At 40.5% G+C, this 21,483-nt stretch overlaps 1 protein-coding gene across 1 annotated transcript; it reads left to right on the top strand.

Annotated features, from left to right (window-relative positions):
• Positions 1–3,241: 3,241 nt before the first annotated feature.
• Positions 3,242–15,725, top strand: slc6a19b (solute carrier family 6 member 19b). Its single transcript, XM_073847663.1, has 10 exons — positions 3,242–3,374; positions 3,461–3,642; positions 7,142–7,252; positions 7,338–7,450; positions 9,431–9,559; positions 10,018–10,174; positions 11,772–11,976; positions 12,105–12,264; positions 14,753–14,915; positions 15,008–15,725. Exons 1-10 carry the CDS (start codon positions 3,248–3,250, stop codon positions 15,257–15,259), a joined length of 1,599 nt encoding a protein of 532 aa, XP_073703764.1. The 5' UTR covers positions 3,242–3,247; the 3' UTR covers positions 15,260–15,725.
• Positions 15,726–21,483: the final 5,758 nt, after the last annotated feature.

The following is a 21,483-nucleotide window of genomic DNA, read 5'->3' as shown; positions in this document are numbered from 1 at the left end:
GTTGAAGGTCCAAATTGCAGTTTCAACGCAGCTTCATTGTTGTTTTACCTTTTTTGTAAAGAACATTTGACTTTCTTTGTATGTTTGAATGTAAATACTGGATCTGTACTTCCGCCAACATTATGTGTGCATGATTTCGTAACGCGTGAGGTTGAGCTAGTGCAACGCGAACATTTGTGGTTAAAAAGTAGGGCTTTGCAATTAATCAAAATCTGATGAACAAAAAATGTTTCGATTTCTGCTTCAAACGATCATGTAAATGCAGTAATCGAGATGAAATGATTATTGCGCACCATTCCGTCCCCTTTCCAGTGGTGCACTTTTGCTCTTCCATAAAAGCCTAATTTCACATGCAAATCATGTAATGTGACTTTCATAAAATGGCCTGGGACATGCTTTATTTATTATTTTTTTTATGTTGTGTTTTTAAAAGCACAAAGAAAAACTTGCGCTGTTCTGTGTATGTCCTCAGAGATTTTTGCCAAAATTGAGCATCCCTATTAAAAAGTATATACAGTTGCAATCAAAATTATTCAACCCACCCCCCAGAGACTGCAGTTCTTAAAAATTGATTTTTGCTCTTTCTGAAGATCCTGGACTAAATTGCATCTACAACAGTTTTCTGGCATATTAAAAGTGATAATGTCAATATATATAATGTAATGTTTTTGAGTTATAGGATTTTTTTTATAACACAGCTATGTCAGAATTATTCAACCCCTATTCAACATTGCTGCTTTAAGACAGTTATTGTTATGGTAAGTTACAAAATTGTCTTAAAGGGATGGTTCGGAGTAGAATTGACTGCATTGCTATGCACTCCGAAGCCCATGTAAATACCCCATCCGTAGTTTTTTTTTTACCTTAGTCAAACATTTATGGAGATATTAGAGTTTTTCGAATTGCTTGTTACAGGAGTGAATGGTACATGTGATGTATCTCGTAAATTGCACCACTAAACGTGCAAGTAATCTCACCAAACTTGTACAGTAGTGTAAATAGGTTTTGTACTCACAAAACGCTGCATCGGAACATTTGTAAGTCCACCATGAGTGTTTTAAAAACACGTTTTACCCGAGAATTACTAGTCTCAGAAACTACAAGTCGACGTCACTTCTCTGGTTTGAAAAAAGCATGTAAAAGTCCTCCTACTACATCTGTGTGCATGTCAACTTGTAGGAGGACTTTTACGTGCTTTTTTCAAACCAGGGAAGTGACGTCGACGTGTCGCCATTTGTAGTTCTTGAGACTAGTAGGGATCGGCTAAAACGTGTTTTTAAAACACTCATGGTGGACTTACAAATGTTCCGATGCAGCGTTTAGTGAGTACATAACCTATTTACACTACTGCATAAGTTTGGTAAGATTACTTGCACGTTTAGTGGTGCAATTTACGAGATACATCACATGTACCATTCACTCCTGTAACATGCAATTCGAAAAACTCTAATATCTCCATAAATGTTTGACTAAGGTAAAAAAACTTCGGATGGGGTATTTACATGGGCTTCGGAGTGCATAGCAATGAAGTAAATTCTACTCCGAACCATCCCTTTAAGCCTTTACAAACTTATTAAAAATGAAATTAGCTTGGGGTGTTACACATAGTATACTCTTAGCCCATTCATGTGCTGAAGGTGAGTAGCAAATATGGTAAAGTCAACAAAGCTCACACTAAATCAATAGAGAAGAAATAGTTTGCTATATTAGAAAGTCTAAAACTACATGAAGATTTCTAAGACATTACAAGTCCCTAAAGACACAGCAGGCAGCCGTATTACTCAGATTAAAGTGTGTTGAACCAGAAAACCTTTGAGGCTGTTGAACAAAAAAGCACAATATCATAAAATGTTTGATCAGATCAACTGAGAAAAACTTGCAATGTACAGCCAAAGACTTGCAAGATGACCCGACGAAAGGAGGAAAAATATTTCAATGCAGTGAATAAGATACACTAGAAAAAAACACTAGACAAACTAGTCTTCATGTTGAGGAATCTTGCTGAATACCACTATTGACCAAAAAGAACAAAAAGGCTGCCTTGAACATGCCAAAATTCATTTGGATAGACCTGTGGAGTTCTGGAAGATTGTTTTATGGAGTGATGTGTCCAAACTGGAACTTTTTGGATGTATGGATCAGAGGTACGTCTGGTCCAAAAAAGACAAAGCTTATACGCAGAAGATCACCATCTCCATCGTCAAACATGGAGGTGGGCCAGTCCTGTTATGGGGTTGATTTACTGTAGCAGGAAGTGGAAAACATGACCATACAAAGGATATCACTGATTTATTAAAGTATCAGACCATTTTGGCAAACATTGTGATGCCTTTTGTGCAATGTCCGAAGCTAATAATCAATGGACTTTCCTGCAGGACAATCATCCCAAAGTATACATTCAAATCTACTTACGCTTGGTTTAGGAATCAGTCATAGAATGTTTTTAAGTGGCCTGTTCAGTTTGCAGATTTAATTCTCATTGAAAATACATGGTTGAATTTGAAGCAAGCAGTGGCAAAGTAAAAACCAAAGATTATCAGTGATCTGAAAAGTTTTTTCAGGCGAGGAATGGCCCAAGATTGCAGCAGAAAGGTGACAGAAGCATCTAAGCACTTCCAGGCAGTGTTTATTGGTGGTTTTAAAGAATAAAAGATTCTACACCAAATTTACTTTCAGGGGTTGAATAATTTTGAACATAAATGTTTAGAGCCAATTCGATTTTTTTTCATTATTCATCAACTTACGTTCTCAGAATTACTCAAATGTGTATTAATAAACTTTCTTTAATAGTTTACTGATGCTTTTGTTGAATTGTTTTCACAAAATGTTCCCTGCAGCAAAATGTCTTGCAGGTCAAGGGGGTTGAATAATTTTGATTGCAACTGTACATATGTATTTTATTTTATTTTATTACATATGTATTATTATTTTTTATGATATTGTTGTGCTAGATAAGACTGTTATTCCTCGGCCAGAATTGTATAGAGCCTTTTTGAAGCTGCACTGAAGCTGCAATTTGGACCTTCAACCCACTAAACCCCATTGAAGTCCACTATATGGAGAAAAATCCTGGAATGTTTTCCTCACAAACCTTATTCCTTTTTATCTGAAGAAGAAAAAACATGAACATCTTGGATGACATGGGGTTGAGTACATTTTCAGGAAACTTCTATTAAACTAATCCTTTAAATATATTCCTTTTATAAGAAAACATGACACTTCCTCTTATGTTTCAGGTATTGCATCTATGTTTGTGTCCTTTCTGGTCAGTCTGTACTATAACACCATCATAGCCTTGGTCATGTGGTACTTCTTCAACTCCTTCCAGGATCCTCTGCCTTGGAGCCAGTGTCCAGTCAACGCCAACAAGACAGGTATATGAGCTCCCTGAGGAGGAACTATATTCTGAATGTTTTTTAAAATGTTATTATAGCTATTTTGTTTTTTTTATAACCGGCAGGACTCATTTCTGAGTGTGAGAGGAGCTCACCTGTGGATTATTTCTGGTATCGTGAGACTTTAAACACTTCACCGGCCATAGATGAGACGGGAGGTCTGCAGTGGTGGATGGTCCTTTGTCTGATCTCAGCCTGGGGAGTGCTGTACATCTGCTGCATCCGTGGAATAGAGACAACCGGAAAGGTAGGGCTGCTCAAATAACAGCACTGATGGAAAACAGGAATTTTCCAAGTGGTCCGCAGGTCCGCATGCGCGTGCGCTGTGTAAATAACTTCAGAGCGCGCATTTGCGTATTGACATGATTGCAGCTGTTAATGGACAATTACCATTTTAGATCGACAAACTGTAATACTATATAAGATTTCTATTCGAAAGCATAATTCTAGGCTATTCGCTGGCCTTTTCAAATCACAATACAAAAATGCTTCATTTCATTCACTGAAACCCGGCGGGAGCGCGTATACTTAATTGCTGGCAACCCGCCAAAATAAAAGCTTGCTAAATCAGGTTTGAAAATGATGAAAATTTAAATTAAAAAGTGAATATTATCTGTCACGTTCAAACAAGGAGGTCTGGGTCCAAATGCAGGGAGATAATATTTTTAATGAATATAACAAAACAAACTAACAAAAAGGCCAACACGGCACAACCAAACATTAACTCAAACATAAACTGAACAAAACAAGAAACACGGTCAGGAGCCAAGATCTAGAATACAAAATAACATCAACAACAAACCACACAGAAGACAATGCAGCCAGGATGAGTAGTGGGAAATGAGTGTTCTTATAGACCAGATGTGATTGTGAACAGGTGTGCGTGTAATCAGTGATAACGACTAGACAGGAGTGTACAATTAGGGATGTGTGTGCAGGGAAGGGAAAACAGTGACCTCAGGTGGCTGAGGGGAGCCCCACAGCCCAGATCATGACACTACCCCCTCCCCACGGAACGGCTCCCAGACGTTCCACAAGTCTGGAGGGTGGAGGAACCGGGGGAAGGCAAATCAGGGGGAGGGACGGAGGGCCAGGCCCGTGCAGCGCAGTCACCGCCGCGCCAGGAACAGAAAGCACGGTCGCCGCATTGTCAGGAACAGAGATTGCGGTCGCCGCATTGTCAGGAACAGAGATTGCGGTCTCCGCATTGTCAGGAACAGAGATTGCGGTCTCCGGCGCGTCAGGCACGGAGATAGCGTTCACCGCCGCGTCCGGAGCAGAGAGAGCGGTCACCGCCGCGTCCGGAGCAGAGAGCGCGGTCACCGCCGCGTCCGGAGCAGAGAGCGCGGTCACCGCCGCGTCCGGAGCAGAGAGCGCGGTCACCGCCGCGTCCGGAGCAGAGAGCGCGGTCACCGCCGCGTCCGAAACAGAGAGAGCGGTCACCGCCGCGTCCGAAACAGAGAGAGCGGTCACCGCCGCGTCAGGAGCAGAGAGAGCGGTCACCGCCGCGTCAGGAGCAGAGAGAGCGGTCACCGCCGCGTCAGGAGCAGAGAGAGCGGTCACCGCCGCGTCCGAAACAGAGAGAGCGGTCACCGCCGCGTCAGGAGCAGAGAGAGCGGTCACCGCCGCGTCCGAAACAGAGAGAGCGGTCACCGCCGCGTCAGGAGCAGAGAGAGCGGTCACCGCCGCGTCAGGAGCAGAGAGAGCGGTCACCGCCGCGTCAGGAGCAGAGAGAGCGGTCACCGCCGCGTCAGGAGCAGAGAGAGCGGTCACCGCCGCGTCCGGAACAGAGAGAGCGGTCACCGCCGCGTCCGGAACAGAGAGAGCGGTCACCGCCGCGTCCGGAGCAGAGAGAGCGGTCACCGCCGCGTCAGGAGCAGAGAGAGCGGTCACCGCCGCGTCCGAAACAGAGAGAGCGGTCACCGCCGCGTCAGGAGCAGAGAGAGCGGTCACCGCCGCGTCAGGAGCAGAGAGAGCGGTCACCGCCGCGTCAGGAGCAGAGAGAGCGGTCACCGCCGCGTCAGGAGCAGAGAGAGCGGTCACCGCCGCGTCCGGAACAGAGAGAGCGGTCACCGCCGCGTCAGGAGCAGAGAGAGCGGTCACCGCCGCGTCCGGAACAGAGAGAGCGGTCACCGCCGCATCAGGAACAGATTGAGCGGACGCCCTCTCCCGAAAAAACGCCTCCGCCCTGGCCCTATAGTAGGGGCGCTTCCGCTCCGCCTCAGCGTTAATGGCCTCCATCGCCGCCAAACAGGCGTAGATGGTCTCAAAGCGGGTGGCCGACGCCGCCTCCGCCTCCTCAGAAAAAAAATTACTCCCCGCTGGACCCATCTGTGCTGGCTGCATTCTGTCACGTTCAAACAAGGAGGTCTGGGTCCAAATGCAGGGAGATAATATTTTTAATGAATATAACAAAACAAACTAACAAAAAGGCCAACACGGCACAATCAAACATTAACTCAAACATAAACTGAACAAAACAAGAAACACGGTCAGGAGCCAAGATCTAGAATACAAAATAACATCAACAACAAACCACACAGAAGACAATGCAGCCAGGATGAGTAGTGGGAAATGAGTGTTCTTATAGACCAGATGTGATTGTGAACAGGTGTGCGTGTAATCAGTGATAACGACTAGACAGGAGTGTACAATTAGGGATGTGTGTGCAGGGAAGGGAAAACAGTGACCTCAGGTGGCTGAGGGGAGCCCCACAGCCCAGATCATGACAATTATCATTTTATTTTTAGGCTTACTATAAAATAATATTTGTTTTTATTTAATACTCCCTTTTATTTTAAAACATAATATTACCACACTTTATTATTTTGTTTATTATTTTATTTAAAAAAATAAAGTCCACTGATATTATTATCACTAGTATTCGTACTTTTTAATTTGTTGAGTTTATTTAATGGTTCACACTATATTTAGTGTTAGGACCAAACCAAATCTCCTGGTACTCTTATGAAAACCAAGCTATAAAAAAATTTATATTTCAGAATCAGATTTTCAGATTTACAATATATTTACAAATGATGTCTGTCATACATAGTTTTTGTTCATTTTAAATTCGTTTTCCAAATGCAGAGGAACTGCAGGGGTTCATGAAATGTAAAATTAAAATAAGCTTACTGTGTTTTCAGTGTCAGAGAACCTTTTTTTTTTTTTTTTTTCATTTTTCTATAATTTAATATGCTTTTTGTGTATGTGTACAGCTGTCCAGAATTGTGCTAGCAAACCATATGCTGATTAGCATCTTTGAGCTAAGTTCAAAAGTATCTAAAATTGTCACTACCGAAACAGTTACGACGGAAATATTTAGAAAAGTTTTGGTAGTGACATCTTTGTTTTTTGGGGTTCAACTGACAAAAAAGTTTTTGAAACCTTGTACTAATGTATCATCATTTTATATCATGAGAATGCTATAAATGACTCTTGATATAAAGAATAAAGATCACAGGGATGTACTGTAAGAACACATGGTTGTAAAAATTTCCAGGCCAGAGCAGATTACAGCTTTATAACTCCTGTGAACAATTGAGCAGACAGTTTAGTTATAACTGTTGCAATAAAAAAGACCATAATTCCAGAATGTCTAAGTGTTTATCTCCAAATCATGAGCCACAAAACATAAAGTTTGACCTCACTGTACTATGCCCAAAAGATATGTCATCAGATTTGTATTAGATATGATATTCACATGTAATTGAGGGTTGATTTCCTCTCCTCTTTTCTCTTTAAAGGCTGTTTATGTGACGTCTACCTTGCCATATGTAGTTCTCACGATCTTCCTGATCAGAGGACTGACTCTGAAAGGATCCATTGACGGCATTAAGTTCCTCTTCACTCCAGATGTGAGTGTCAAAATCTAACAGATTCATAACAAAAAGTTTTAACACATTCAGTACTCATAAAACACTAATTTGTGTTTGTTTGCAGTTAAACGAATTAGCAAACCCAACCACATGGTTGGACGCAGGTGCACAAGTGTTTTATTCATTTTCTCTGGCTTTTGGAGGTCTCATCTCATTCTCCAGCTACAACTCTGTGCAGTAAGTTCATGTTTAATGTGTTTTTGTGTTTGCTGATTCAGTTTTTACACACACACACATATATATATATATATATTTTTTTTTTTTGTACAATAAAGTATTTTATTGTGGTGAAAAATTACACACTTTTTTTCTAATGATGTGTGCACACCAAAAGCCAGTTTAATTATTAGCAAAAAAGATTACATACAAAGTCAGTACAAAGCAAATGCAAACAGACGCAAATTCACAAATTTACATGACGCGGTGTCGCGCTGAACATTCACTTTGCGTTTGGTGTGCACGCAGCGTGATGTTGTGGGCAAACCAAAAGTGAATTTAATTGGATTAGATTACATACAAAGTCAATGCAAACAGGAGCGGACTGGCCATAGGGAGCACCGGGAGAATTTCCGGTGGCCTGGCAGCCAATTTGGCCCGCTGCCCTACAATTTGCTATTATTATTTTTTAATTGTTGTTGTTGTTGTTATTGTTGCCTGCAGAATGTACTAGACAAAAGGATGCGAGATCATCTGACACTCGAGAATGGAGTGGAAGCGCCGAGGTGAAGCAGAGAGGCAAAACTGTCCTGTTCAGGACTTAAAGGATAACTATTGCCAAAATGCAACCTGGGCTGTTTTTTTTTACTGTAAACGAGACAAACTTATATCTAAAAGACAAACGAGCAAACGAGCCATTTTTGAGATTGACCGTGATTTCGTTTTGTGGTCAATGGCCGGTGAATGGGAGTACTAGGGGCATAACTTTGAGCGCATCAAAATCGATATTTTTACAACACTAAGAAGGCTCGACACACCATGACACTTTGCTCGAAGTATCGCCTGGGTCTCTACACATGAACTCGAGCATTGAGAACATTGTTTGTGTACACAGAGTTTACTAAAAAGAAAGGATTTGAACAACTCACTTACACTGTTAGGGTTTCTCATGGCAGCTTTCATTAGCCAAGGCCCGCCCATAAGACCGTTTGACCGACATTTTAAACAACCAATCACAGTTTGTTTCATTCAGCGTAACTTTTCGGTGTGTGGAAATGCCCCCACAACAACAGACTGGCGTGCAACAAGTCAGCCAATAGAAATAACCAGCATTGAAAGTTAAATAAGAAGAGGGAGAACAAGCAGTAAGTCAGTAATTTGTTCGCGAACGTCGCAAATGTGTATAACAACAATGGCGTCCGCATAAGCACATTTTAGCAAAACGCAGAGTAAATCAGTCTGCGCTTTGTTTCCCGGCGGACCGAAAATAAACGCGACACTCACGTCTCCCGGAAATCCGATCAAATTCAACTAATCAGATGACGACTTCGACATTCCTGAAGTGTTTCCAGTTAAGTGTACCATATGCATCAGACGTTTAGGTCTGAGGCTGAGACTATGTTCAATTTGATATGTCTGCATAATGGTGTGTGCACACCAAAAGCAAATTTTATTATTTGCAAAAGTAGATTGCATGCGAAGTCAATGCAAAGACTCAAATAGACGTGAATTTGTGGCAGGCGATGCAAATTGGGCCCCACGAACACGCAATATACTGGACCTGAAAAACACTGACAGGTCCAGTTTGATATGTCTGGTTGTATCAGAAAATGGAGGAAAGCATTATGCAATGATTTTACTAGTGCTAGTGAGATGAAAAACACCTCGCGAGTAATATGAGAATGTAAAGTGAGAATATTTACTTCATGTTTGGTGTGAATTTGTGCCATGCGGCACAATTGCCGCAAACACACAATACATATCGCGACTTCCGCACAAGTTGAAAAATTTTTACTTGAACGGAAAATTCACACGAGTGAAGCGTAAAACATCCTGTGAATAGGCCCAATCTAGAGCGATTAATGCAATGAGAATATTCACGTTGCATTTGGTGTGCACGCAACTCATCTTCAGTTTTGAGTACGAGAGAAAATCCACCCAACGTTCACTGCCAACACCTCAGTGATTACCAGACTAATTGTTCTTTCTCTTTTTCCCCAGCAATAACTGTGAGCAAGATGCAGTAATCATCTCCATCATTAATGCCTTTACCTCGATCTATGCTGCAACTGTCATCTACAGCATCATTGGTTTCAGAGCTACTGAGAGATTTGATGACTGCATAAGTGGGTAAGTGTTTGGCAATGTCACAACATCATTATCTGACCTTCTGCTTTAGGAAAAAGTGATTCATGACAATTCCACAGATAAGGATAAGTGTGAAGACACTCACTTGAGTGACTCAGTTGTTACTTTGAAGGGGCATCTTATCAAAGGATTATTTTGGTATCTCTTGGCACCATGGTTTTATATCCAAAGGTTAATATGAACTTTAAACCATGCTTTACGTCATTTGTTGGTTTTTTGTTTATGTTATTTCTAAATAACCTAATATCTTGTATTTAACATGAAATATGTATCTTGTATTTAATCCTTCAATACTTATTATAGTAATGTTTCTTAAAGATTTATTCATTTATATATTTACAAACATAAATTAACTATTAACTATTGTTAAAATATTTCAATTGTGTTATAAGACATTTAAACTCCATTCTGAAGCACTTCATCTTAACTTTCTCCTGCAGGAACATCTTGACTCTTCTGAACACATTTGATTTGCCAGAGGGAAACATCACTGAGAGCAACTATCAAGAGGTTCTTCACAGTCTTAATACTACAAGCCCTGATATCATCAGCAGCCTTGCTCTCAAGACCTGTGACCTAAACAGCTTCCTCAGTGAGGTACAGTATAGGGATGGGTGATACCACTTTCCAAGATCAACCTATTGGTGCAAATATTAATGTCTAAGGCCCAATCCCAATTCTATTTTCTACCCCTTCGCCTACCCCTCGCCCCTTCCCCTTGTCCCTTGAAACAAAGTGTAAAGGGGAAGGGCTAAAATATTTCCCCTAAGAAATGGGACACCACTACAACACTGTTATACGTCATCATACGTTGTCGCTAGTTCCTAATGTTACGTCAGAGGACATGCGCAGATGTTTATCACTCATTCCAAGATGTCAAAATGTTGTCATGTTGCAAAAAGTACAAATGTACAGTGTACGCACCGTTCATTCACATGTGGCCGTAAGCAAAACAAACAACGCATTATCACATGCGCGGCAAATTGCTAATCAGTGTAGTGGTGCCTGGAGAAGTATATATGCTTCATTTGTGAATTTCGTTTTGAACTTTCTATTTGAACGCATTCGTTTTCTGGATCCTTGGACTAAAATGTTTACAGGGGTTCACTGGTTTAAGAAATTTCTGATCGTAAAAATCAGCTTCTTTTTATTTGTAAGGTATCGTTTTTATTATTATGTACTGATTTAAATTACTGGTGCGGTAGACGTATCGGGTGCAGGTGCATTAGGCGCAATCATCAAATACATTTCAAAGCAAGCCGGCTCCACGGTCCTGACTGCATCATCACTGCCTTTATTGGGTGTTTTGAGCGAATATTTACATTTATTCACATGACTGGATGTGGTGGACTGCCGTGATTTTGGCGAATGCAGGACACTGAATAATGCGCATCAGAGGGGATTTAAAAAGTGGAAGTGTGTATACACCGTATACCTGCGTACATCCTCCACTACACCACCGTTGTAAATTGCCGTGCCACTGGTCTTTCATGTTTCTAACATGCAGTCAAGTGTATATGACATAAAAATATATTTTGTAATATCGTGCAATCAGTGCTATCTGCTAGCAAACTTTAGCGATTTTTTTGCAAACGTTTATTTACAAAACAACACCATAAACACAAACACAAGATTGAAGGTAATATACATATAATGAAACATTGTCATCAAAATCCTTATTAAAGGCAAAAATTACTTATATTTACGAGTCTGCTTGCTCGAGTGAGCAGCCATGTTGGAAATTTCTCTTAGCCCTTCGTTTGAAGTGAGGTCCTGAAAAATCTTCGTTTGGAGGGCTATCTGGCCCTTCCCCTTACCCCTACCCCTCCAACCAAAAGAGAAATGAGACACCCCTACCCCTTCACGTGAACGCGCCAAACGGAGGGGTAGGGCTAAGTGTAGGGGTAAGGGGTAGAATTGGGATTGAGCCTAAATGCACTCTGACGATGACAGTGATGTTAAAATCATCATATTGAACCCTTCTAAGTTTCAAAAGGTAATGAAATGTGATTCTTTTTAATTGTTGTTAAAATATCAGGAGAGTTTTACATTATTGCAGCAGTTAGAGATCCATCCGTGCTTGAAATATAGGTCCAGGTCGCTAAAGACCCAAATATGTAATAACATCCATGCATTTAAGGGTTAATGCAGGATTGAGGGACTGAAATAAACCAGTCATTTCACACTTTCACAGGGTGTAGAAGGAACAGGTCTGGCCTTCATCGTGTTCACTGAGGCAATCACCAAGATGCCACTGTCTCCGCTCTGGTCCGTCCTGTTCTTTATCATGCTCTTCTGCCTTGGCCTATCCTCCATGTTTGGCAACATTGAGGGTGTTCTGGTTCCTCTGCAGGACCTGAAGATCTTTCCCAAAAGCTGGCCCAAAGAGGTCATTTCAGGTATAAAGTAGACTTAGTTTGTGACCATTATAATGTGAAGAATTTCTTGCAGATTTTACATACCTCCATCCAAGTGATGATATTGTTTCAGAAGTAGTTTAAATTTCTCACTCCATTGTTTACAACAGGGCTAACATGCTTGGTGTGCTGCCTGGTTGGGTTGATATTTGTGCAGGGCTCAGGGAGCTACTGGCTTGCCCTGTTTGACACCTTTGCTGGCTCTATTCCTCTCCTCGTCATTGCTTTCTCTGAGATGATTGGAGTTGTGTATGTCTATGGGATAGACAGGTAGGCTGGAGCCTATTTGTAGCAGTTAAATGGTATTTAAAAGGAATAGTTTACCCAAATTTAAATGAGCTGAAAATGTACTCACTTCAAGCCATCCTAGATGTAGATGAATTTGTTTTTTCATCTGAATAGATTTTGAGAAATTTAGCTTTACATCACTTGCTCACCAACAGAGGACTCGTATTTACAAACAGCCTTTTGCTTCACAAGACATTAAAGGGATAGTTCACCCAAAAATGAAAATTTTATGTTTATTTTTTGTGTCTCCCAACCACAACCTGTAAGTACGATTGATAAGTTAAGTTAAGCGCCTGCTTCGGCCATGTTACGGCAGCAAACTTCCTTGACTATTACGCCGGAATGGGAGTGTAGTTCCTAATCCTATCGGCATAGAAAACCGCAGCTTTACATTTCCACCGGTCTTAGTACACGATATAACTACAGAAGAGTCAAGTTTTAAATAGGACAAATATCGAAACTCGTTGGTCATTTTTGAACGCAATGCTACTGGTCTAATAGGATTCAATGATTTATGCTAAGCTATGCTAAAAGTGATATCGCCAGAACAGGAGAACGGCTGAATGGATTTCAAAACGGTAAAACTCAACTTATTAACTTTGGGGGGAGTTGGAGAATGAGCCTTTTTCCAAAAAAAGTGGAGTGTTCCTTTAACTGTGGGCATGATTCGATTGCATAAGTGTTAAACAAAATGTTTTATTTCATTATTTTAAGAACAGATCGGAGCACTATATTATTGTTTTTTGTAAAGATACGGGTTGCCAGGTTTTCGCAACAAAACCGGTCCAATTGCTACTCAAAACTAGCCTAATCACGTTTCGAGGGGGGACCACCTGTTAAAAATAGTGTTCCAGGGTGTAAAATACGTGTTTTTGTCAGTGGTCCCCTGATAAATAAACATTCCAGGGGTTAAATATGATGTTTTTGACCCGCGGACATCAAAAACAACCGCTGACTTATCCTCTCTGTGCCAATCACAGCTGACCAATCAGAGCAGAGTAGGCTTATGGAAGGGAGGGGTTTAAAAACATTATGCTCAAAACTGATTCAAACAAACCATTTCGAAATGACTGACAAATGACTCTGTATAAATGTATATTCTGAGAAAATCGCAATGTTTTCTGACATTGGATGCATTTAAACCAGTTGTAGGGGACTCCAAAACAATATTAAAAAGCTTTAAAGGAGAACTCCGGTGTGATTTTGACCTAAAGTGTATTGAATCATGATACCGAGTGTGAACGTACCTTGCATATCTCATCTCGTCTTGTCCACTGCTGTCCGAAATCTGGGGTCAGTTAGCCGATGCTCACAACAGCTTGTCAATGAAAGTCAATCGGGCATCGAAGGAGCCATGTAAATAAATCACTGTTTTACGCCATTTACGAGGCACAAAGTAGCTCCACACTTCATTGGTAGACTTCCAAGGGCCCTGACATTTAAAACGAGACATTGAGAACTCATAAAAAGCACCGGTAGTTTATTTACAAGTAGATTTATACAGACAGTAACTGCAAGAAGTTTAGCGCCCGCCGCCATCTTAAATGTAGTCACGATAAGTCGAGTGTCGAACACCAAGGAAACTACAACCTGATACGTTGATAAGCTGATAAATTCCTTGGTGCTCGACACTCGACTTATCGTGACTACATTTAAGATGGCGGCGGGCGCTAAACTTCTTGCAGTTACTGTCTGTATAAATCTACTTGTAAATAAACTACCGGTGCTTTTTATGAGTTCTCAATGTCTCGTTTTAAATGTCAGGGCCCTTGGAAGTCTACCAATGAAGTGTGGAGCTACTTTGTGCCTCGTAAATGGCGTAAAACAGTGATTTATTTACATGGCTCCTTCGATGCACGATTGACTTTCATTGACAAGCTGTTGTGAGCATCGGCTAACTGACCCCAGATTTCGGACAGCAGTGGACAAGACGAGATGAGATATGCAAGGTACGTTTACACTCGGTATCATGATTCAATACACTTTAGGTCAAAATCACACCGGAGTTCTCCTTTAAAAAACATTTGACCTGCTCTTTACACAAACACATCGATCTTCAGAATGCTTTAATAACCTCCTGGAGCCATGTGGAGCACTTTTTATGCTGGATGGAGGCACTTTATTGGGCTTTAAAATCTCAACACCCATTCACTGCCATTTTAAAGCTTGGAAGAGCTAGAACATTTTTTAATATAAATCTGATTCTAATCGTTTGAAATAAGAAAGTCATATACTCCTAGGATGGCTTGAAGGTGAGCAAATTTAAATTTTGGGGTGAATTATTCCTTTAACTCTTACAAAACAAGATAATTAGGATTGGTTATAGGCCATAGACGGGCTAAAGAAGATGAATCAGTTCAAGTAGAACAGTTTAATCGCGTATCAGCAATTTATGGGTGTTTTCACTGACTAGACAAAGCGTTTATGCTTTTATTGTTTAGATAATGATGTTATGTTCTGTTTTGAACAGGTTCAATGAAGACCTGATATTTATGATTGGACACAAGCCCAACATCTTCTGGCAGGCCACATGGAGATTCATTAGTCCCCTCATCATGTTAGCCATCTTCGTCTTCTACTTCTCCACCACAGTCACCAAGGAAATCTTCTACATTGCCTGGGATCCTGAATCGGTGATCTACAAGTTTAATCCGTTGTTTAACATAAACTGATTCTTGTTACCAAATTTCATTTGGAGTTAATTCAATTATGTTTCCATTCATAGGAAAACTTCCCAACCCTAGAGAAGAAGCCATATCCATCATGGATTTATTTAATAATCTTTTTCCTGGCTGGGATCCCTAGTTTGGCTGTACCCGGCACTGCTGTTTTCAGAGCCATACGAGAATACTGCTGCAAGAAACATCCCAATGCCTCAGTCAACGAAATTGATTCTATATCTTACAAAGTTCATATGCAGGATGAAGAACTGAAAACACAAAAGTCACAAACATCTAATCAAAAGTTATACACATGAGATCCAATTTAACGTTCTGTAGTTTTATAGAGCCACACATACATTCAAAAGTTAGAAAAATGCTATTCCAGCATTGCTGGAATATTGCTAATATACCCCTATTTGACTAAATGTCATAGTGGTTCCAACTTTACTAGCAGTGTATGTATAAATTAAGATATTAATTAGGGCCTGTTGAAATAAAAATAATAAATTGCACATAGTTAGTGATATATAATTGAAAATATAAGCCAAATTAGTAATATAAGAGAAAACAATAAGATAATTCTGTGCCATGTTTGGTGGCATATGGCAGAGACTTGTATTTATTTTTGTAAATACTAATGCAATATGATTTTGAATTGTGACAGTAGAGAATTGTTTTCCCCTCAATACAGATTTTTCCCCAATACTGATATTGTGATGAATGTTTGGCCATGTTTTCTTGAAAGTGCAGTAAATATTTATCTATCATAATAAACGTCTTTTTGTCTCATTGAATAATTATCTTATAATCTGTTATAATGATTATTCATGCTTTTTGGAATTAGCTTTAGGACAGTCCTGTACATTTCTTTCCATTCATATTAAATGAAATCCTGCAAACATCAGGCTCCACCACTGAAGCACCTGAGGTTGTACAACCCCAATTCCAGAAAAGTTTTGTGAAATCCCATAAAATCAAGAATGTTATTTGTTTATTTTCTTTAACCTTTACCTTTCCTTTTAATTACACTTTTTAATCATCTGGGAGTCAAAGGGGTCACCGGATGCAAAACTAACTTTTACATGTTTGAACAGTAATGCATGTCGGCAGTTTATGTACACTACCACCCTACAATGATAAAAATCTATCTAGTGGTATTTTTTGAATCTTTAAAAGTAATATCCCCTTTTTAAAATCAGGTCATTCTCAGCTTCTTGTCGGTGTGATGGCACACAGACAGAGGCCACTCCCTCAATTGTTGATTGACATGAGCGCCTTACCTTAGGCCTGCCCTCACCAAGCTGAAACAGTCTGACTCCGATTGCCATTGTGTCGACTCAGGTGCAGGGGAAGACAATTTTTTTGCAAATGGCCTTTCTCAATAATGTGCTTGTTGACAAGTTTTGCCGCTACTGTAAATGCGGTTACACGGCTAAATGCAGCTCATCATCCCAGGCAGAGAGGGGCGGGGCGAGCAGAGCTCATTTGCATTTAAATGACCATGCAATAAAATGAGTTGATTTTTTGCAGAGCTGATTTTGACAAGGTAAAAGGGTGGTTTTTACACTACTATTGAGAATTTTTAACCAAAGTATATTAAAGACTTTTCATTAAGACCCTAAAGAATCATATGAACTTGTGGAAAATGGGCATCCGATGACCCCTTTAAGGATGCTAATTGCAAGTCTCACTTGATATAAGAGGTAAGCTGCTAACTAATGCTTTAAAAGGAAAAAACACGCATAAAAGTGGTCCTATCGTGCTCTTTTACAAAGTCTTTATTTTGTTTTGGGGGTGCACTAGCACATGCTCTCATGCTTTTTTATTATTATTATTTTTTACATTATTACAATAGCTTTCTCCCCATCCAGGTTTGATGAAGGCCCGCCTTCCGAAAAATGAAATGTGTTGTGATTGGTTAGCAGTCCCACTCCTTTGCGATTGGCAAACAGCTTAGACGGCGTTTCAGTCCTGCCACGCCCCTTCCCAAAGCAGTAAGTTTCGTGTACAACTGTTAGTGCAAGCTAAGTGATTCTTACGTTTTAAATATGGATATTTTTCTTACAAAAACACATCGGTTCGCTACAGGAGGCTTTTATTGACCCCTCACTAATTTTTAATATAACTCCGATTGCATTCGTCTGAAAGAAGGAAGTCATATACAAATTATATTTATTTAAATTATATTCTGATGAGCTTTGTGACATCATAACATCCAGAAAACAATGCTGTGTAGTCCAAACGAGCCTTTCAGTTCTTGAAAAGGGATTTTTTAAAACCTAAATACTGTATCTCCCTTCGGAGTGGACTTTGAGATTTTAAACTTTGTTGTTTTTTATGCCCAAAACTTTTTGAATTTGAAGATCAGTGTAAATTTAACTTCTTTTGTCTTCTGGGAAATAAGTATCTTCTGTAGCCTCTGAAAGGCAGCACCAAATGAAAAAATATGAAATTTAGGCAAAATAAGAAAAATGTACACATCTCCATTCTGTTAATGTATGGTTTTTCTTTCAGGTGCATCTGTGAGTGTTTGAATCTTCTGTAATAGTTGCATATGAGTCCCTCAGTTGTCCTCAGTGTGAAAAGATGGATCTCAAAATCATACAGTCATTGTTGGAAAGGGTTCAAATACACAAAAATGCTGGAAAACCAAAGAATTTGTGGGAAAAGGTAGTTTAACTGTTCAGGACAAACAACAAAACACAGCTATGGATCATTCAGGTAAATTATCTGTGGGGTATTTTGAGCTGGAACTTCACAGACACATTCTGGGGACAGTTGAGACTTACATTACATCTTGTGAAAAGGGGCATAATAGGTGCCCCTTAAAAACAGTTAAAAAACCACAGATACTTTATTTTATTGGGTTGTATTAAGAGCTCTTATAGCAGCACGTGTATCACATCTTGTGTATTTAGAGCATTAAGGAAGTGTTTTCACATCAAAAGATGATCTTTAACCGGTTAAACTGCAAAAATTAAACAATTTTTAACAGATTGCTTCCTGGTTATATTTACGACCAGCCAACCATTAATAAATAAATAATAAAAGAGTAATGCATTCACAAGACTCTCCTCTCAAAAAGGAGGAATATCTATTTTCAGATTTAACTTTCTTAAAGAAAGCATGATTGTTAACATCATCAAAATGTATAAATTATAGTACTATACTAAAATTATAAAGTGCTACTATAGGTCAAAATTAACAGACATATAGCAACATTTGTGAAAATTCATTTGATTATGTACATTTTGGACTTAATTTTGTATTGTTTCGTTATCTGAAGTGTGGTCGTGAAATAAAGAGAACTCATTAAATGTTCATTATACAGGTAAGCCCAAAATTATTCATACCCTTGGCAAATTCTGACTTAAAGGGATAGTTCACCCAAAAATGAAAATTTGATGTTTATCTGCTTACCCCCAATGCATCCAAGATGTAGGTGACTTTGTTTCCTCAGCAGAACACAAACGAAGATTTTTAATGAAAACCGGTGCAGTCTGCCAGCCTCATCATGGACGTGGATGGGCACCAAACCTTTAAAAGTAAACAAAAACATGCACAGACAAATCCAAATTACAACAAAAATACAACACTCATTGTTTACACTAGGGGTGGAACGGTACATGTATTCGTTTCGAACCGAATCGGTACGGGGGTCACGGTTCGGTGCACGAATTTAAACGGAGAATACACGGTATGAAAAAAAAAAAACTTGCCTGCAAAATAATTAATGTAATGCGGAACTACTGTTAGATACGCGGGTTCTTTAGGGACAGCTAATATTTAGCCCTGCTTTAGCTCTGAAGCTCTGATTGGCGTCGATGCAGCCGAGCTCCGCCTATGTATGCGCTCTATCAGAGCCCGTCTACATTCTCTGGCACTCTGCAATTTTTTGTCAGCTCGACGGTCCATCATTGTGGTCCAGGGATTTCCTGAACTTTATGATTTGTCAAGCCCCCATTATTTTGACGCTAATAGAAGAAACAATGCATGGAGACGCATAGGCTTGGAGCTAGAGCGCAGCTGATGGTTGCTTAGAAACGGCAGACGCTTCCGGAGCGCAAGCTCCCGAGCGCTTTGTTGATCAGGAAGAAAGCGGCGCGCCTAGCGTTTTTCACGCGTTTTTAGGCGCGACATGTGAACGGCCCCTTAGATCGCAAGTTTGGGAAAACTTCGCTTTTCCAGTCAGTTACAGTAGTACAGGCGAGAGAGTGGTGGAAAAGACGAGGACTGTGTGTTGCCGTTGTTCAGCGGTTGTTGGGTATGTGAGTGGAAATACATCTAATTGCCTTCTGCATTTTTGTTTTGCTTTTCCCTCCACTGTACCGAAATCATACCGAACCGTGACGTCTGAACCGAGGTACGAACCGAACCGTGACTTCTGTGAACCGTTCCACCCCTAGTTTACACAGAGCACAGAGATTGTGGGTATAGCGGCTATTCAAAATGGTAATTACTTGCGCGTATCCTGATTGTTTAAACCGATTTAAAACCAGGGGCGGCTGGTCCATGGTGGGCGATAGTGCATCGCCCTCCTTGAGCCACACGAAAAAAGAGAGGAGAAAAAGACTCTTATTTTGCTAGTCCTAGTCTGCATGTTACGGTACAATCAACAGCCTGAATGTCACTTTCCAACCTAAAACCCCGCCCCCTTGGGGCGATCTCAGTCAGATTGAAAATCGCCCCAGCCGGTCTCATAGAGTTATATTGTGAGATTTTTTTTTTCAAATTTTGAACCCTACAATGCATTTCAATGGGCACCGGGAGGGCTCGCCCCAACGTGATTTCGTAATACGCACTGATGCGTGCTCGAAGATGTACAGCACGCACGCGTAGCGAGACGTCTGAATGCATCGGCCATGCTTTCAATGGAGAGGGAACTTGTCAGGAACATGCCTGATTTTAATGAGAGTGTAAAAAAGGCCACCCCTCGAAAGTGAGCTAGTCCAGACACCCCCGCCTGTATCTGTGATTTGGACTGTTCAAAAAACTTTCCGTGCTGTAGAAACCGAGACTTTATGGAGAATGGATGTGTGGACGTGTTTATAGTCAATTGTTGATAAGTTAAAGTAGTTAGAAGTGCACCGTTTAAGGATTGTGTGGATATATGTGTGCGTGCAGCGAATCGTAAGTGTATTTACATACTTTCTTGCGAGATATGTTAATGAGAAAGATGAATGACCGCTACAGCGGCATTCCGCATAAATGTTTACGTTCTTATCATACTAGCATGTTATCCTGTGAACAAAATGTTAGTTTTCTCCTATGTTATTTGTTTAAGTATTTAATGTTATATATATAGTAGGCTTTATGTAGACTTGAAACGGACCTCAGTGAACATGTCTGGGCTTGTTTGCATGCCCAGTTACACACTTGCGCTAGGCACGTGAGCTACGCAAATTGCGGTAGTGCATTCATTGAATAGAACGTCAATTCGTTTGTATCTATATTATTTTTATATTGTTTACTTCATGTCAAGTTCTCTAAAATAGCATTTATTTATACTGTTAATTCTGAATATTCAAGTACTGCTGTAAAGATCTGTTATTGTACATTTATTTATTCATTTATTTATATTTGTATACTGTTTTATATTTACAGAACCACACACATCTTTGCACAATAAATCATCCTAAAGTACGTTCCTGGTGTGAGACTTAATGTTCTGACCGGACATCCTGTAGCCATTCAAAGAATCCGAACCTGATTTAGACAAGAGTATTGAGCAGTTTTTTCATGGTCCTTCGAGCCGGATAGGTGGATTGCTACAGACATGTCTCACCCAGAGAGAGAAGCCCCTGCTGTGCGACCAAGGAGACGAGTTAACCCTCCTGCCTACTTAGAAGACTTTGAGCTCAGTGGACCTGGGTCTCATCGACACCAATCACGGTCGCTTACCAGCCAGAGAGAACTGGAGGATAAACCAGCAAGTACAACAGGTGATTCCAGATCCACTTCACCAGTGAGCCAAGCATCAGAACATTCCCAATGGATACTTACTGACCAATGGGACAGCATCACGGAAAGGCTGAGAGAGGAGAATGCCGCATTGCAAAGGCAAGTAGAACATTTGCCAGAGCTGACAGCCAGAATGGAGGAGATGAAGCGGGAGAATGCAGCCTTGCAACGACAAGCCAGCCAGCTCCCTGAGATCGTCTCAGCAGTCCAACAGATGCGTCAACAGAACGCTGCACGTTATCAAGAGATTCAAAACTTGAAATCGGAGCGGAAATCTTCACCTAAGTCAGTCACTCCACCAATGCCATCACCACGTTCTTACTCACAAGCAGTCAACGTCCAGACTTCACAGCTGTACCGCCCAATACCAGCTCCCCGCTCCAGGCTGCCACCCACTGTCACTAAGAGACAGCCATATTCAGCTGCGCCAGAGGAAAGCTCAGGGCTAACTGAAGATCTGAGAAACATGAACATTTCTTCATCACATGAGAAACCCCCCTTTATTGCACAGTATAGTGACTTGCCGCAGTTAAAGTATCCAGATAGTTCCCCGTATTCCCTGCCACATCAGCTGCCT

Source organism: Garra rufa, chromosome 9, assembly GCF_049309525.1.
Source record: "Garra rufa chromosome 9, GarRuf1.0, whole genome shotgun sequence".
In the NCBI taxonomy this organism is placed as follows: Eukaryota; Metazoa; Chordata; class Actinopteri; order Cypriniformes; family Cyprinidae; genus Garra; species Garra rufa.
This window is presented reverse-complemented; position numbering and strand designations above follow the sequence as displayed.

Coding starts and splice junctions, on each gene's coding strand:
- slc6a19b (XM_073847663.1), top strand. CDS start 3,248: ATGTTTGTGTCCTTTCTGGTCAGTCTGTACTATAACACCATCATAGCC. Junction 3,643..7,141: donor GAATAGAGACAACCGGAAAG/GTAGGGCTGCTC, acceptor TTCTCTTTAAAG/GCTGTTTATGTGACGTCTAC. Junction 7,451..9,430: donor TCCAGCTACAACTCTGTGCA/GTAAGTTCATGT, acceptor CTTTTTCCCCAG/CAATAACTGTGAGCAAGATG.